The sequence below is a fragment of the Gadus morhua genome, chromosome 9 (assembly GCF_902167405.1).
Source record: "Gadus morhua chromosome 9, gadMor3.0, whole genome shotgun sequence".
Lineage (NCBI taxonomy): Eukaryota > Metazoa > Chordata > Actinopteri > Gadiformes > Gadidae > Gadus > Gadus morhua.
Window position 1 is genome coordinate 25,169,050 of NC_044056.1, and position 17,653 is coordinate 25,186,702.

General features: G+C 47.3%; 3 protein-coding genes across 16 annotated transcripts in view; 1 reads left to right on the forward strand and 2 right to left on the reverse strand.

Annotated features, from left to right (window-relative positions):
* Nucleotides 1-1,945, reverse strand: part of LOC115551451 (transcription factor Sox-6) — a gene marked incomplete in the record, with an annotated part of 58,737 nt that extends 56,792 nt beyond the window's left edge. The window contains 1 exon segment of the mRNA XM_030367209.1: nt 1,395-1,945.
* A 1,656-nt stretch (nt 1,946-3,601) lies between these two features.
* Nucleotides 3,602-7,450, forward strand: c9h11orf58 (chromosome 9 C11orf58 homolog). The gene is made up of 5 exons (XM_030367197.1): nt 3,602-3,775; nt 4,241-4,324; nt 5,713-5,773; nt 5,881-5,990; nt 6,795-7,450. Exons 1-5 carry the CDS (start codon nt 3,719-3,721, stop codon nt 7,098-7,100), a joined length of 618 nt encoding a protein of 205 aa, XP_030223057.1. The 5' UTR covers nt 3,602-3,718; the 3' UTR covers nt 7,101-7,450.
* A 775-nt stretch (nt 7,451-8,225) lies between these two features.
* LOC115551431 (pleckstrin homology domain-containing family A member 7) overlaps nt 8,226-17,653 on the reverse strand; it is a 155,564-nt gene continuing 146,136 nt past the window's right edge. For 12 of the 14 annotated variants that reach the window (XM_030367153.1, XM_030367167.1, XM_030367156.1 and 9 more), the window contains 5 exons: nt 17,248-17,496; nt 13,498-13,749; nt 11,824-11,957; nt 10,491-10,645; nt 8,226-9,650 (listed from right to left, as the gene is read on the reverse strand). In XM_030367153.1, the coding sequence (XP_030223013.1) occupies nt 9,478-9,650; nt 10,491-10,645; nt 11,824-11,957; nt 13,498-13,749; nt 17,248-17,496 (963 nt within the window). In that variant the 3' untranslated portion in view covers nt 8,226-9,477. The remainder of the gene's footprint in view (nt 9,651-10,490; nt 10,646-11,823; nt 11,958-13,497; nt 13,750-17,247; nt 17,497-17,653) is intronic. The other 2 variants (XM_030367157.1, XM_030367159.1) reach the window with 2 other exon arrangements.

Sequence of the window (17,653 nt, forward strand, 5' to 3'; positions counted from 1 at the left end):
TGTGTGTGTGTGTGTGTGTGTGTGTGTGTGTGTGTGTGTGTGTGTGTGTGTGTGTGTGTGTGTGTGTGTGTGTGTGTGTGTGTGTGTGTGTGTGTGTGTGTGTGAGAGAGAGAGAGAGTTTATCTCGAGCAGCGTGTGTGAGTTTAGACAACACCCAGAGCTGAAGAGCTATCAGGCCTCAGCAGAACGCGTGTTGTCCTCCGGTGGCTTCTGACATCATCCCCAGGCCCCCCGACCGGGGCTTCTTGGTGGAATGTGTTATTGAAAAATAACTTGTGGATTAGATGTCTTGATAAGAAATTGGATTAAAGTGATGCTTTTATTATATTTTAGAAATCTTGATATCATGTATTATTATTATTATTATTATTATTATTATTATTATTATTATTATTATTATTATTATTATTATTATTATTATTATTATTATTATTATTATTATCAAGCCTTCCTTATTTTAAACGCCATGCTGACCAAATCAATTAGCGCGTTCCGGACTCCAGTGGACTCAGGTCGGCCTTCAGGTGAGTTCGGCTCAAACAACAGGCTGAACAACATGGAGGCCTATCAACTCAAAGCCTTTTACACACGGTGGGATGTGTCTCTGAATAAGCTTTCAAGGTTAAGGTTAAACCACAGCAAGAATATAAAAACAAATTCATTTTTAAAAGATTGATATTCCATTCCTAATCCTGTAGTCCGAGTCTCCTTAATGACCATCTCCATGTATAGGGTCATTTGTCTTGACCCAAAGAAAGTTAGCTTGAGTAAATAAACTCCTCCAAGCCAACTGATCAATCGTGATGTAAAGTCAGTGATCCATTATGTGATCCATAGTGATCTATAGTGACCCATGGTGATCCATACTGATCCATAGTGATCCAAAGTGATCCATAGTGATCCGAGGGCTATTTAGTGCGACAATGCGCCCGGTGTGTTTACTGCTCTGTGGTCTCAACTGAATTTCAGTTTCAAGTTTTAAGAAGCGACAGAAGTCAGCAATAAGCTTCAGCCCTTCAAAGTGAGCAAAAAGGTTTCTCTCAGTCTCTTTGAACAGAGCCTCTCCTCAGACCCTCACAGTCCTGCAACGGCGGGTCCGCGTGTAGAGGAAACCCGTACGGCGCGGGTTATCATGAGTGACAGGCAGCCTGTGGACTGGTTCTGATGGAACTTTGAACGCACGTCCGCAGACAGAACCCCCCCCCCCCACACACACACACACACACACACACGCACACACGCACACACGCACACACGCACACACGCACACACGCACACACACACACACACACACACACACACACACACACACACACACACACACACACACACACACACACACACACACACACACATCAAACCAAACTCAACAAGTTGGCGACCGGCGCTCTTACCTGCTTGCTAGTCCTTGTCCTGCTCCTGGTCCAAGACCCGGTGTGTGACCCGGTGGGGGGAACAACACGACTCCTCAAAGCTCCTCTGGTTCCGCGCGTAAAGTCACCATCGCTCAGCGCGACCCGTCGGACTTGGGGAACTTCAGTCAGCGGGGAGCCTCGCGCTGCACGGCGGACTGACTGACACAGACAGACAGAAAGACGGCCGTCAGACGGCAGAACCTTCAGGGGGACAACGATCACTGGAGAGAGGATAGGAGCTGAAGAGAGAGCAGCCGTCCGACGCTGTGAGGGGAGGCGGAGTGAGGCCGTGAGGCCAGAGGATAACCCCTCCCCTCCGGTTCACCAGCACTGGAGCACTCCTTTAGATCACTCCTCTCGATCACTCCTCTCGATCACTCCTTTAGATCACTCCTCTCGATCACTCCTTGAGATCACTCCTCTCGAACACTCCTTTAGATCACTCCTCTTGATCACTCCTTTTGATCACTCCTTTAGATCACTCCTCTCGATCACTCCTTTAGATCACTCCTCTCCTATCACTCTTCTCCTCTCCTATCACTCCTTTTATGTCTCCCTCTCCTATCTCTCGCTGTCACAAACACACATACACACACGCACACACACGCGCACACACGCGCACACACACGCACACACACACACACACACACACACACACACACACACACACACACACACACACACACACACACACATGCTTTCACCTACGTCAAACGCCGTGCTAGTATTACAACTTTAAATGCATTTAAGTGAATAATTGTGTGTGGGGAATAAATCAATTAGTACTGGTTGAAGCCTGTTGTCTCTATTATGGTCTGTTATAGCAGGAGGAGCAGACAGACAGGAGGAGTACTGAGACAGTCAGACAGACAGACAGGAGGAGCACTGAGACAGACAGACCGACAGACCGACAGACAGACAGACAGACAGACAGACAGACAGACAGACAGACAGACAGACAGACAGACAGACAGACAGACAGACAGACAGACAGACAGGAGGAGCACTGAGATAGACAGACAGACAGGAGGAGCACTGAGACAGAGAGACAGACAGGAGGAGCACTGAGATAGACAGACAGACTGAGACGTGGTGATAAATGATTCCTCTCTGTCGTCTTCAGTTTGACTCCAATAAGTTGTCAAGTCTGAGGTGTTTTGCTACATCAGTGCGTAGAGAGAACATGCTATACTTAAAGTGCTAAAGCGTGCACTATAAACTATTTCACGACCATTTCGTTATCGTATTTTACAGTTGAACTAGACCTGCACTTCAATGCGTATAAAGGAGTGTGCGTTCGGCCCAATGTGTGCATTTAAAAAAAACAACTGGTAAGTAAAAAAAAAAAAAAAAATTACCACTGTCTTAATTTCTCTTATTATTACTAACTTTATTTTTTTATTGTATTATTATTATATTTTAGATGCTGCTACTTATTTTACTTATTTTGTACATATTTTTATTGTTTACTTCTCTTTATTTACTTTATCTCGTAATTTTGCTGCTATGTGGCTTTTAAGGAACCAAGCCTAAGAATTGTACTCGTATACTTACGTAAGATAAGATACAATAAGATGTAATAAAAGCAATTCAGATTCGGCTGGCCTCTGATCAGCCGAGTCCCCATCAGCTCCCTCTGGCGCCCCCTGGTGGCGCTTTAACCTCACGAGAAACACGAGACCTTAACGATAAGAGGGAAACAAAGAACAGATAAAATACTACTACTACTACTACTACTACTACAACTAATAATGCATAGTGTATTTAAATAAATAAATAAATATATATACATATATATATACATATGTGTGTGTGTGTGTGTGTGTGTGTGTGTGTGTGTGTGTGTGTGTGTGTGTGTGTGTGTGTGTGTGTGTGTGTGTGTGTGTGTGTGTGTGTGTGTGTGTGTGTGTGTGTGTGTGTGTGTGTGTGTGTGTGTGTGTGTGTGTGTGTGTGTGTGTGTAAATGGTTAGTTTTATCATAGAATTTATAATTTATAGAAAAATAAAAGTTGTATAGTTCTTTTTACTAAGAATTTCTAGTTCTTTCATCTATTACAGGGAAGGTTACCCCTTTCTCAACCTCATGTATGATGACGTTATGTGGTCATGCGACGTGCTGCCGATAGGGGGCAGCATTGTCACCTGGTCATGTGACGTCACGCCATTAGGGGGCAGCATCGGCTGCAGACTAAAGAACAAACACGGAATCGGAAGTGACGTTTTAATGCTGGTAGATTCAGCTCCTCTTGTCGTTCTGGATTAGATCGCCCCGGTGCAGAGCCGTGGTATCAGAAGTGTTGGTCTATGATGAGTTCTCCGGAGAGCCTCCGCGGGACCAAGCGACCTGTCTCACCGAGCCACGTGGGTCCTTGTGTTTCTATTGGTCAGCTCCTCTGCAGAGTAGTCGCTCCGCGAGGTGCAGCAGTCTCAGCTGTTCGGGTTTTGAGTCTCATGTGTTTGTGTTGTCTGTAGTGTATCGTGTAAAACTTGACTTTAAGTCAAAGTATTATATATCATCGTTGGTTAAACCTCTTAATTATTAAATTAAATGACTTCAACACAACAGGAACGACCCCAAATAACACTGAGGTCCAAAATGTATGTTAAAGCTGCAATCCAGAGGGTTTAATTGTATACAATTATTACAATATGATCCATTTAATCTAGTTAAAAAGTTTATAAGTTTATAAGATGTATTGCACCAAGAATGGCAAGGTTTCAGAGCAACTGTCCGGTCATTGGGGCGTCATCTCGGCAAGTCTCCATCTACTAAGAGACGTTATTGATTCAGAATGGTTCCTGATGACCAGCTCTCTGTCTCCTCAGGAGGGCCCCACCCAGTGGGGGGCCGTGGACCTCGGCAGCGATGAGAGGAAGCAGAAGTTTCTGCGGTTGATGGGAGCGAGCAAGGTGCGTTACCCCCTCCCCCACAGCCCGTTACCTCCCCCTCTCCCACAGCCCGTTACCTCCTCCCCCACAGCCCGTTACCTCCCCCCCACAGCCCGTTACCTCCCCCCCCCCCACAGCCCGTTACCTCCCCCCCACAGCCCGTTACCTCCCCCTCCCCCACAGCCCGTTACCTCCCCCCCCCCCCACAGCCCGTTACCTCCTCCCCCACAGCCCGTTACCTCCCCCTCCCCCACAGCCCGTTACCTCCCCCTCCCCCAGCCCGTTACCTCCCCCCCACAGCCCGTTACCTCCCCCTCCCCCACAGCCCGTTACCTCCCCCACAGCCCGTTACCTCCCCCTCCCCCACAGCCCGTTACCTCCCCCTCCCCCACAGCCCGTTACCTCCCCCACAGCCCGTTACCTCCCCCTCCCCCACAGCCCGTTACCTCCCCCTCCCCCACAGCCCGTTACCTCCCCCTCCCCCACAGCCCGTTACCTCCCCCTCAGCCCGTTACCTCCCCCCCACAGCCCGTTACCTCCCCCTCCCCACAGCCCGTTACCTCCCCCCCACAGCCCGTTACCTCCCCCTCCCCACAGCCCGTTACCTCCCCCTCAGCCCGTTACCTCCCCCCCCACAGCCCGTTACCTCCTCCCCCACAGCCCGTTACCTCCCCCTCAGCCCGTTACCTCCCCCCCACAGCCCGTTACCTCCCCCTCAGCCCGTTACCTCCTCCCCCACAGCCCGTTACCTCCCCCTCAGCCCGTTACCTCCTCCCCCACAGCCCGTTACCTCCCCCTCCCCCACAGCCCGTTACCTCCTGCCCCACAGCCCGTTACCTCCCCCTCCCCACAGCCCGTTACCTCCTCCCCCACAGCCCGTTACCTCCTCCCCCACAGCCCGTTACCTCCTCCCCCACAGCCCATTACCTCCCCCCCTCAGCCCGTTACCTCCCCCCCTCAGCCCGTTACCTCCCCCCCACAGCCCGTTACCTCCCCCTCAGCCCGGTGTTTCACCGTGGTTCCCTGGACTGGAGCTAAACTCCTCCATTGTCATCCAATACTTTTGAGGACCACCTGATATGCGAACGCTTAACAATTAGAAAGGGTTGAGGAAAGGGTGCCAGCTGGGGTTTACACACCGTCTCCAGGACGGCCCTGGCCACTGGGAACCAACAGCAGCTGCTTATGGTCAGTGTGCTTATCTAGCAAACACAAATGACAACAAAAAATGACAATGGACACATGAAAGACTGACCACAGTGACCCTTCTAAATAACAAGCGTAATACTACATTTATTTGTATAAAAAAATATATATATAGAGAGAGAGAGAGAGCCGTCTGTCTGTCTGTCCTAACGCTGAGCGTCTGTCCGTCTTTCTTAACGCTGAGCCGTCTGTCTGTCCAACAGAAGGAGCCCACCGGACGCCTGGTCATCGGGGACCACAAGTCCACGTCCCACTTCCGCAGCGGTGAGACCCTCAAGACTCATCTGTACTCCAGGGGGGCGGGGCTACTCACTGGTTTCTATATGTAGTGGTTTTGTTCTAATGACCCTCTGACCGGTGTCCTCTCTCAGGGACGGAGGACCAGAAGATCCGAGGGGAGCTGGAGGAGCAGTACCACCAGGGGATGGACGGGAAGCTGTCTGGACGCAACCGCAGGCACTGTGGGCTGGGCTTCAGCGAGGTGAGGCCTCTGTGGGCGGGGCTTCAGCAAGGTGAGGCCTCTGTGGGCTGGGCTTCAGCGAGGTGAGGCCTCTGTGGGCGGGGCTTCAGCGAGGTTTGGCCTCTGTGGGCTGGGCTTCAGCGAGGTGAGGCCTCTGTGGGCGGGGCTTCAGCGAGGTGAGGCCTCTGTGGGCGGGGCTTCATCCAGGTCAGGCCTCTGTGGGCGGGGCTTCAGCCAGGTGAGGCCTCGGTGGGCTTCAGCACGGTGAGAACTCTATGGGCGGGACTTCAGCCAGGTGAGGACTCTGTGGGCGGGGCTTCAGCCAGGTGAGGACTCTGTTGGCGGGGCTTCAGCCAGGTGAGGACTCTGTGGGCGGGGCTTCAGCCAGGTGAGGAATCTGGGCGGGGCTTCAGCCTGGTGAGGACTCTGTGGGCGGGGCTTCAGTGAGGTGAGGACTCTGTGGGCTGGGCTTCAGTGAGGTGAAGAGGCTTGGTCTAACCTCCTGACCCCCGGTTCACCCTGACATTCAGTTCATCCTCACATCGCTGTACATGGGCAGTTCACATACTCTGCTTTCAGAGCTTTGGCACTATTGGCACTATATGCAATCATTAATCTTAGTGCAGTTTGAAATGCCCAGATGCAGCTGATGTAAGGCTAGAATTGTAACAGGGTTCTAAATAACACCTTTGTTTCCCCCCTCCCCTTAAATAACGAGGGATCTAAAGGCATATGCAGATAGCGTTGCATATGAATTATGATCTACAAGTAGACCCATAGCGGCCCTAACACCTGCACTCACCCCCCCACCCTGTCACCTGGCAGGCGGAGTCTTTCCCGTCCGAAGCAGCAGAGAACCAGACCAAAGCAGACGAGCCCAGAACCCCTGCAGGGGGCAACGTAGAGGGGCCAGCGGGGCTCCCCGCAGGGGGCGCCATGGAGGGGCCAGGATGGCCCCCCGCAGGGGGCACCGTAGAGGGGCCAGCAGGGCCCCCGGGGACCGCCTCACTCCCTGAGCCAGAGAGCCCCCCCTCAGAGCCATCACAGTCCGAGGACGAGGATGACAAGGACGAGGACGAGGATGACAAGAAGAGTCGGAGCTACAAAATGGCCTTTGTCAAGTCCACATAGGACCGGGCTCCCTGGCCCAGGAGGCTTCTGAACATTGGTGTATTGTTGTTTTCTTATTGAGTAGTATCTTATTTGACGGGTTACTCGTTTCAAAGCCTTCAGCCTGTAAAGCAGCCGGTTCTGAGGAAACGTCAACCTGTCGTTAACGTCGGACACTCTTCTCCACTTCTCAGTGTGTCACCGTGTCAGAATTGAACTGCCAACTTTTAGATTATTTCAATGTTTTTTTTGTATGGGTGGCATCATGTGTAATGGGCACTAAGCATTAGATACACTTGAATATGTCTAGAAACTGGAGAGAGGTCAATAAACGGCGGTAGCAGCAATCTGCTGTTATCAGATAAGGTGTGTTCAGCGTTGTTCACTTCAGACTGTTCTCCAGGTGCTCCTGCATCAGGTCTGCTGGCTCAACGGAACCCACCAGAGCCCTGGGTGGGGGGGGGCATTAAGGCCCTTCCTGTGTTTGGGTGGGCTGATAACTGAGAATACAGCCACAGCGAAGTGGGCTCTGTCTAAAGACACCAGTCGTGGTGAGATGCTGTCACTCAAGCAGTATGTTTGACTTTAGTAAGCAGTGCTTTGGGGGAAGAGGTTCTGGCTAGTGGCTGTGAGTTACTGCACATACTGCGGCTATCCAAGCCTTATGTGCATGTTCCCATTTGGTCGCACACCTGCGTCAAGACAATATCTAATCAGGTCTTTTAGATGAGGTTCAAATTCAATACAATCAGCAAAGAATTGAATTGATCCCACCAGGATGTCATTTTCCATAGCAGTCCTATCATCTGCTGCTTGTCTGAATAAGTCTTTAAAACAAATGATCACAATACCCTGGGTTCGGAGAGCAGGCATTAAACATAATCTAAAATCAGTACATGGAGAACGCTTGAGCTCTTCTTAGTGAGGATGGATAAGAATCAATAAGTTAGAACAGACCATGAGTATCTAACACTGTATGTATCCAATATTGTAGAATGAATCAATGAATAATGTGTCCTGAGGAAATAACTTATTCATAACAAGGTATTGAACGTTTTCTAGATGTAAAGCCTTGATAACAGCATGAGCCAAGACAACCATTCATTACTGCAGACAACCGACATCGACAAAATGTACAAAATGATCTTAGAATAAAACTAAATTTTTAATGAAACAACCCTTCCTTTTATAAACCTTTGGCTTTCCTTTTGAACGTGTGTCTGCGTTAGAGCAAAGCCTTAAGTAAAGCTCAGTGACATTTGGCTTGGCAGTGATCACAACACACCTCAACATTGACATAAGAACATTGATCCAATACATTAATCATTTGATCAGAAAAATAACCACTATCTCAGTTTGTTATTGAGTTATAAAAGTCTAGATTGTGAAACATTGATGTGGCGTAGAACTTTTCACTCGTAGCATAAGGCACTATTATCATGAGTGCAAAAGAATACAAAATAAGAACAAGGTAACAAGGTAACTTTTTTTTAACTTAAAGATACAAATAGCTACTATTTAAAGGCTGAAGAGCAGAGGAAGAGGAATTAGCATCTTGGTCTATATTTTAAATGTGTTATATCAGTAATCATGATTAACTAATGATTAGTTCATCCGTCATTTGCACTCCCTCTTGCACGGGCCTCCCACGGCCCCTGAGGCTGACCACTCCTGACTCAATCAGCCTTCAGTTGTCTGCCGTTGCTCTCGCTGAAAGACAAGAACACGTCAACATCAAGTCAAAGGGAGAACCACTGGAAACATGTAAATATAAAGGTGGAGGGGGTGATCATGACCAGAGCTACGCCATGAGGAGAATCCAAATATAAAGGTGGAGGAGGTGATCATGACCAGAGCTACGCAATGAGGAGAATCCAAATAAAGAATAGAAAAACACAACAGAAAAATCTAAGATGATCATAAAGACTCAATGAAAATATTTTGTACAATGATTTATTACTCAATTTATGTGTTAATGTTAACGATAAGTGTAATTGTGTAATTTGCTGTAACTTGTTTGTTGTTTAGTAAACACAGCTATGAATGTGTTTATTCTATGGAGACTATTGGAGCTCCTCCTTAAAGCAGCCATCCATCTCTCTCAGATCAACAGAGGACCCAGCAGTACAATCCCAGAGCAGGGATCTAAGGGATGTGCAGTCATTGATCTTCCATACTTCTCTTTCTTAAACTCTTTATTAAAAGTCTTAAAAAGTCTTCTGAACCAAGAGAAAAGTGGAAAACACCTTTTGTAAAACCAAGCCAAAGCCAAAGCAAACAGAGTGAAACTATTTTGTCTAATGGATTACATCACCACCAGTACATGATTATGATTCCTGCCTCCAGCAAAAAGTCTGATGAGCTCCTCCCACTGACGGCGGAGGAGCCCAGGGGACGTTTAGTTTTCGATAGGTACACACATCGTGATCACATTACACACCACAAGTTCACATCTCTCATGCTCTAGGTCTGTGCCCATTCCCTGAAGAAACCCAAACAGCCCGGACATAAAACCAAAACACCAAGAATCCCAGGAAGGTGTACCTGCCAGCAGTCTGTCCGTCCGTCCCTCTGCACAGCATGCAATAACACAAACCATGAGTTACCCAGCAGGCAGTACAATGCAGCGTCATCGACACAGTATTCATTCACAGATGAACTGAACCTCCAAATTATTATTATGATGCACAGCTTACCATATTTCAAACATAATGTATGTTTGACACGTATAATTGGTCACCTTTTCTGGATCTAAATATCTAAAAACTACAAGACCTACTTGAGTTGCATGTCAATGGTGTCATATGTTTATGTATGGAATCAGATTTATGTCAGTAGAACTTCTTAAATATTAAACAAATTAAGAATTAAGAATAAGAGCCGCAGTTAGTACACCTTAACGGTTCTCGCTGACGGTAGAATTTGCAATTCGTGAATATTGCTTCCCATCGTTAGTTGAAACTATGAAAAACATCTAGTAATCTACTATCCCCAGAGATTAATTTATAGCAATATACCTTCATATAATGTTGTACATTAAAGGTGCTTCAGGTAGGATTCAAGAGTCATTATTGGAGATGATTTGTAGAAACGGCCAATAGCCATCAGTCTGATATTAGTTAGTGAAACGGGCTGTGAGAATGTGTGTTTCTAATTCGCCACACCTTAATGTATCAGCAGTTTCTAACCAATCAGGGCTTCTCTTCCCTGAATGGTTTGGATAATTAAGCCTGCTTGTTCGTCACAGATGTGTGAATGCAACAAATTGCAAATCTTGCTTTCCTGCTCGCTCCAACTCTCAAATCATACCTGCAGCCCATTTAAGGTGCAGCACGATGTCCGAGTGGACACGCTTCAGGATAAATGTGGGAGTATGTGTGTATAGGCATGTGCGTCCGCGTGAGCACAGACCTGCAACCAGCTTGCTCTTGCGTGAGGCCTCAGAGGCCAGCTTTTGGGAGACGCTCATGATCCTCTCCTGCTGCTGCAGCACCGAGTCCAGCTCGCTGAAGTCCAGCGGGGTGAAGTCCAGCGAGGGGCCCAGGGCCGGCTGCAGGCTGTGGACACTGCACATACACTCATGGGTTGGTTGGGCAGCATACCAACACACACACATACACACATGGTACGCTGGGGAGGAGAGTGTGGTGGAAGGTGCAGGGGGTTTAACCGTATTGACTGGGGGTTCTCAGGGTGTTTGACAGTGTAGTCTAGGGTTCAGGGGGTTTGACAGTGTAGTCTAGGGTTCAGGGGGTTTGACATTGTAGTCTAGGGTTCAGGGGGTTTGACAGTGTAGTCTAGGGTTCAGGGGGTTTGACAGTGTAGTCTAGGGTTCAGGAGGTTTGACAGTGTAGTCAAGGCTTCAGGGGGTTTGACAGTGTAGTCTAGGGTTTAGGGGGTTTGACAGTGTAGTCAAGGCTTCAGGGGGTTTGACAGTTTAGTCTAGGGTTCAGGGGGTTTGACAGTGTAGTCAAGGCTTCAGGGGGTTTGACAGTGTAGTCTAGGGTTCAGGGGGTTGGACAGTGTAGTCTAGGCTTCAGGGGGTTTGACAGTGTAGTCTAGGGTTCAGGGGGTTGGACAGTGTAGTCTAGGGTTCAGGAGGTTTGACAGTGTCTCCCCATTCAACAGAGTTCCTGTGTCATCCTTAGGCAGGTTGACTATGACCCTTGACCCCTTGATCCGATCGATGAAACTCAGTAGAAGTAGCGGCTTTAACATCGTCTGCTAAATATATATAAAAAACGAATATTTGGGGTAACCTTACAATCTTATATTAACTTGAGTCAGTGGAGGGCCACTTGGGGCTGGTGGGGGCCACTGCTAAGAGGGTCCACTTGAGACCATTTAGCCTTTTATTTAGGGAACTAATTTCACCACCAGATGTGACCTTGATCAGCCGAGCTAAGAAGGTCAGCCTATGGTGACGTCACACATGTGTATAAGACTTAAACCTTAAACATAGCTATATATCCATAACAAAATACTAACCTGAGTAAGAGTTTTTTCCGTGTCTACATTTTATTATTGTCTTATAATATATCTCCTGACAGTATGCCTGGTGTCCCGTCTGGGAGGGACACACTGACTGGATGAGGTCATCTGATCTGCTAGGAGGTCTGGAGGGCTGGGTCTGACCTGGAGGTCTGACCTGGAGGTCTGACCTGGAGGGCTGGGTCTGACCTGGAGGTCTGACCTGGAGGTCTGACCTGGAGGTCTGACCTGGAGGGCTGGGTCTAGGTCTGACCTGGACTTGGCCAGCAGGGTCCTGATGCGCTGGGCCCGTTGGGAGCGCTTCTCCAGCTCCTCTCGACTCTGGGGTTCGTCCGGGTCCGACTCCACGTAGCGTTCTGGGATGGGAACCTTAGGGGGTCTGGAGAGCTGAGGGGGGACGGACACATGATCAACTCAGACCGCTTACTACAGAGAGAGAGTACTGTATCCTATTACACAGAGAATACTGTATCCTATTACACAGTGAGTACTGTATCCTATTACACAGAGGGTACTGTATCCTATCACACAGAGAGTACTGTATCCTATTACACAGCGAGTACTGTATCCTATTACACAGGGAGTACTGTATCCTATTACACAGAGAGTACTGTATCCTATTACACAGAGAGCACTGTATCCTATTACACAGGGAGTACTGTATCCTATTACAAAGGGAGTACTGTACCCTATTACACAGAGAGTACTGTATCCTATTACAGAGAGACCTACTGTATCCTATTACACAGAGAGTACTGTATCCTATTACACAGAGAGTACTGTATCCTATATCACAGAGAGTACTGTATCCTATTACACAGAGACTTACTGTATCCTATTACACAGAGAGTACTGTATCCTATTACACAGAGAGTACTGTATCCTATTACACAGAGAGTACTGTATCATTTTACACAGAGACTCATCTACTGTATCTTATTACAGAGAGACGTATCTACTGCATCTTATTACACAGAGACGTATCTACGGTATCTTATTACAGAGACGTATCTGATGTATCTTATTACACAGACTATCTACTATATCTTATTAAAGAGAGGCTTCTACTGTATCTTATTACGGAGATTTATCTACTGTATCTTAATACAGAGATGTATCTACTGTATCTTATTACAGAGATGTATCTACTGTATGTTATTACAGAGATGTATCTACTGTATCTTATTACACAGAGATGTATCTACTGTACCTTATTACAGAGATGTATCTACTGTATCTTATTACACAGAAATGTATCTACTGTACCTTATTAGAGAGATTTATCTACGGTATCTTATTACAGAGATGTATCTACTGTATCTTATTGCAGAGATTTATCTACGGTATAGTATTACAGAGATGTATCTACTGTAACTTATTACGGAGATTTATCTACTGTATCTTAATACAGAGATGTATCTACTGTATCTTATTACAGAGATGTATCTACTGTATGTTATTACAGAGATGTATCTACGGTATCTTATTACAGAGATGTATCTACTGTACCTTATTACAGAGATGTATCTACTGTACCTTAATACTCAGATATATCTACTGTACCTTATTACAGAGATTTATCTACGGTATCTTATTACAGAGATGTATCTACTGTATCTTATTGCAGAGATTTATCTACGGTATAGTATTACAGAGATGTATCTACTGTAACTTATTACAGAGATGTATCTACGGTATCGTATCACAGAGATGTATCTACGGTATCGTATTACAGAGATGTATCTACGGTATCGTATTACAGAGATGTATCTACTGTACCTTATTACAGAGATGTATCTACGGTATCGTATTACACACACAGATGTATCTAGACATATCTAACCCCCACCAGGGTCCTAGAGGACGTTAAACACCAGTGCCGCTCAGGGTAATTCATCAGGGGTTTGCCGTTCAGAGGCCAGACTACCTCTCGACTGAGGTCCAGGTCGTAGTCCACAGGCTCCAGGTCCATCTCTCTTGCGACGCAGGAAGGATACATCCAGCCCTCCGATTGGCCGCTGCCTCTCTCCGTCCCCGGGCCCTCGTCGCTCTGGCCCTCGGCCCCTGGCCGCTCCTCTCGGGGGTCGAACCCCTGGAGGGGAGCGGTATCCAGGCGGCGCCGGGGGCCCGGTTCACAGGGCGGACCCCCTGACTGATGCACGGGCTCCCATGGAGGAGTCTTCAACGTTCACATTAGAGAATAAGAATGAGTCTTATGGGAGGTCCATCTGTGACCGCCTCGTCACCAAGACCACAGCATGGGTGGAGAGATGCTCCACACTGCATGGGCCATTGATTAACAATTAACTCAATGCTACCTAATGAATCTACAGCAAAAATAATAACAATATGACAGCCTATTACACAGTTATGAAGGGTTGATCACGGTGACCTTAGGGACACTACAGCGAGCTGAATAGTTCACTACAGGCTGAGGAAACCATTTGGTTTGACACCATTTCAACTGCTGGTGAACTATATGCATTCATGTGTGTGCATGAAATTGAGCAAGTGAAGATTGGAGCACCAAAGCCATGCATGCAGTCCTCCCCTTGCATCGCTGGAACACACTGAGAAACAGCATCCCATGCCTGGTCCAGCACACGGGTTAAACAGATGAGAGAGGGGGAGGAGAGGAGGAGGAGGAAGAGTGGAGGCGAAGAGAGGAAGAGGAGGAGGGAAGGAGGAGAAAGAGAAGAGAATAAGTGAAGAGCAAGTGGAAGGCAGGAGATGCTGAGGAGGGGTGAGATGAGGAGTTGAGGAGCGGAAGAGGAGGATGAAGGAGGAGGAGAGCCAGCCAGTGATCCCGAAAGTGTTGACCAAACCCCTTCCTCAGAAAATACAGAAAATATTTTGAAGCAAGAAACGCTTTTTATTGTCCAGTGCAAATGTCTACATGTTGTTATGTTAAAACAGTGCTGAAAGGAGTAGTGTGCTGCGTCACGATTACAGGTTCAAGAGAATAAGCCGTTTACTTTCCTTCTTACTGCTGCAATGCTAACACTCAACACAGTGGCTATCTACGTCCTCACCTCGCCAGATATAGTCTGTTTATAGCAGTTAGTTCAGTCATTCCCAGTTTCTAACTATGAAAGATACACCAGGAAGGTGTAGTCATTAAAAATTCATAACTGAGATGGACAAATGCACCAATATTTCATATTCAATATTTCAGGATTCCACAATTCAATCAGATCTAAATCATCCTTACATTTTGGTGCAAATATGTAACAACATCTTTTACGTGTACTCTAAGGATTCTAATACCACCCAGATATGCATTCTCTAGTTCAAACAGTGCATTTCAGCCTGGTTTGTCTGTCCTCCATGTTAAAGCAGACATGAGCACGCTCTCTCTAGGAGAGACTGGCTGGAGCTCCAAACTCAGTACAAAAGTTAGAACAACAAAGTTGAGACATCTTGTTTTTAACTAAGCGGTGTGAAAAAGATGTGATCATATGTGGGTGCAGGCAAGTAAAAAATAGAGTAAGTGTAAGAAAAAGTGTAAACATGTTACAATGTTGATGTAATTATGGCAGATAAAATAGTACATTCAAAAAGCTTCTCTGGTTTCGGTCTAGAAAAAACTAGAATCTATTGAAGGTATTAGGTATTAAAATATCCAACAATTTGATGGAAGTGAAAAAAATATCGCTCACTGTATGCTTCAGGTTAATAAAATAATTTCATGGAAAATGTAAATGATTTATTAACAAACTAGTATATACTAATATACAATTGGCAATCTATTATTATTTGCATTTTCCTTCTGTGTTCCTGAAGGTCATTAAGCATCTTCATCGAGTGACACCAGCTTACCATAGCCTACAGCTAAAAGCATACAGAATCAATGTTAAACACAAGCCATCTCCAATACATAAGACGAGAACGACCATCTACTGCGTCACATCGGACCATGTTACCCCCTACAGTGGGGATGCTTTGGTCATATTCGGGCGGACAGCTGCTGCCTGTTTTAGTGACGCGTCAGTTATTTGGCTTTGGCTAGTCAGGTTTATTCAAATTTGAGCTGATTGCCAATGAAAGAGGGACGGTCTCGGGGAAAATAATGTGTAATAAAGGTGAAGGCAGGGATGTCTGCACCCCTGCCCTGTGCCTGAAAGGAAAGGTTTAAGGTGCGCTAACACCAAAAGCTAATTAGACGCGAATGGCTCAGTGCGAGCGACACAGTTCACGCAGATTTCATGGGATTCCACTCGCGCAAACTAAGCAAAATCGTCCTCATTTGCGCTTTCGCTCAAGTTGAAATATTGGAACTTTGGCGGGATTTCTCAAATTCGCAGAATACGCAATCCTTCAGACACAACCTGGGAATAATGTTGAAGACATTGAGTTGAATAAGTGGAACTACACTGCAAAGGAGAATAGGGTTAGCTAACGGCAGCAGAGGGGTAGCCAACACCAGAGGGTTAGGTAACACCAGAGGGTAAGCCAACACCAGAGGGTTAGCCAACACCAGAGGGTTAGCCAACAGCAGAGGGTTAGCCAACAGCAGAGGGTTAGCCAACACCAGAGGGTTAGCCAACACCAGAGGGTAAGCCAACACCAGAGGGTTAGCCAACACCAGAGGGTAAGCCAACACCAGAGGGTAAGCCAACACCAGAGGGTTAGCCAACACCAGAGGGTTAGGTAACACCAGAGGGTTAGCCAACACCAGAGGGTTAGCCAACACCAGAGGGTAAGCCAACACCAGAGGGTAAGCCAACACCAGAGGGTAAGCCAACACCAGAGGGTAAGCCAACACCAGAGGGTTAGGTAACACCAGAGGGTTAGGTAACACCAGAGGGTTAGGTAACACCAGCAGAACAAGGCACTTGGATCTCTTCAGGAGAAAAGAAAGCAGAGAGCTGAGATGATTCAAACCCTCTTCCTTCTTCATGATCTTCCCCTGAACACATCAACATCATCATCATAATCAACCCCCACCCTCACACTCCTTTATATGACATCTAAATCTAAAAAAAATAGAACTGTACAATTGTATACTGAAAATATCCCTCAGTAAATATATATAGGCGCACATACATGGGCAGATTTCTAGTATTTGGTATTAAAACAAAAGGGTTGTATTTGTCCCCTACTTTTGGTGAATGGACCTACATTCAGTTTGTGTCAGTGGGAGGGGGAGGCAGTGCTAAGAGGGACCACTGGAGAACCAACAACCTTAATAAGAGGCCCTTATTTTAACCCAACTTGATTAAAGTTGTGGTTATTAAAAGCTATTACAAAATCAACTCTATGGTGAAATCATGGGTGCGTGTGTCTTTTGTGTGTCTAGGGTTGATTTTGAAATGGGTTCAAGTACACAAGGGCCTTTTAAAGTAATCCTTTTTGAAATGACTCCTTTTAAAGTCACTCCTTTTAAAGTCTCTTTTGAAGTCACTTTTTGCTCTACTCAGAGTTCCATCTGTGCGCATGTTGGCCATCAGAGTTCCCAGCATGCCCATCATACACCGTTCACCAAGCCTCTAGTCCCCAAGCAAGCTCTGGTCCCCAAGCGGCCTGTTAGTGCTCCACACAGTAGGGGACGGAGTGTTAGCGGGTGAGCACCCTGTGAGGTTTGTTATGTGGTTGACGATTGCAGCGTTGCGTAGCGGCGTTGGTGGGGCCGGTCCACGTGCCCGCTGGGGCCCAGCGTGGTGTGGGGGTAACATACGGAAGGGGACGGCTCTTGGCCCTGGTTCCAGGGCGTCCTGGAAGAGCAGCGCTGGGGGGGGCTGCCGGAGGAGCACGGCCGCTCCCCCTGGCTGAGGTTCCTCTGGCGGTCGCGGACCAGCGCCCTCTGGTGGCGCTTCATGCGCTCCAGCTGCTCCTCAGCGCTCATGCGGCCCCGGGTCTGGCAGGGGGGGGCGGGGGCGCCGTGTGACACTGCATACATCTGGTCCAAGGCACTCTGGGGCCTCTCCTGGGGGGGGGGGGGGGATACATGGGAACATTAGTATGAGTGTTTTACAGGAAAAGGGCGTTCTACTACATTCCTACTGACTACAGGAGGCTGTGCTTCAGCACTGGGTGTATCCCTCTCGTCTCTTGCAGGTCCACCCTGGTTGACGTAGGGTACT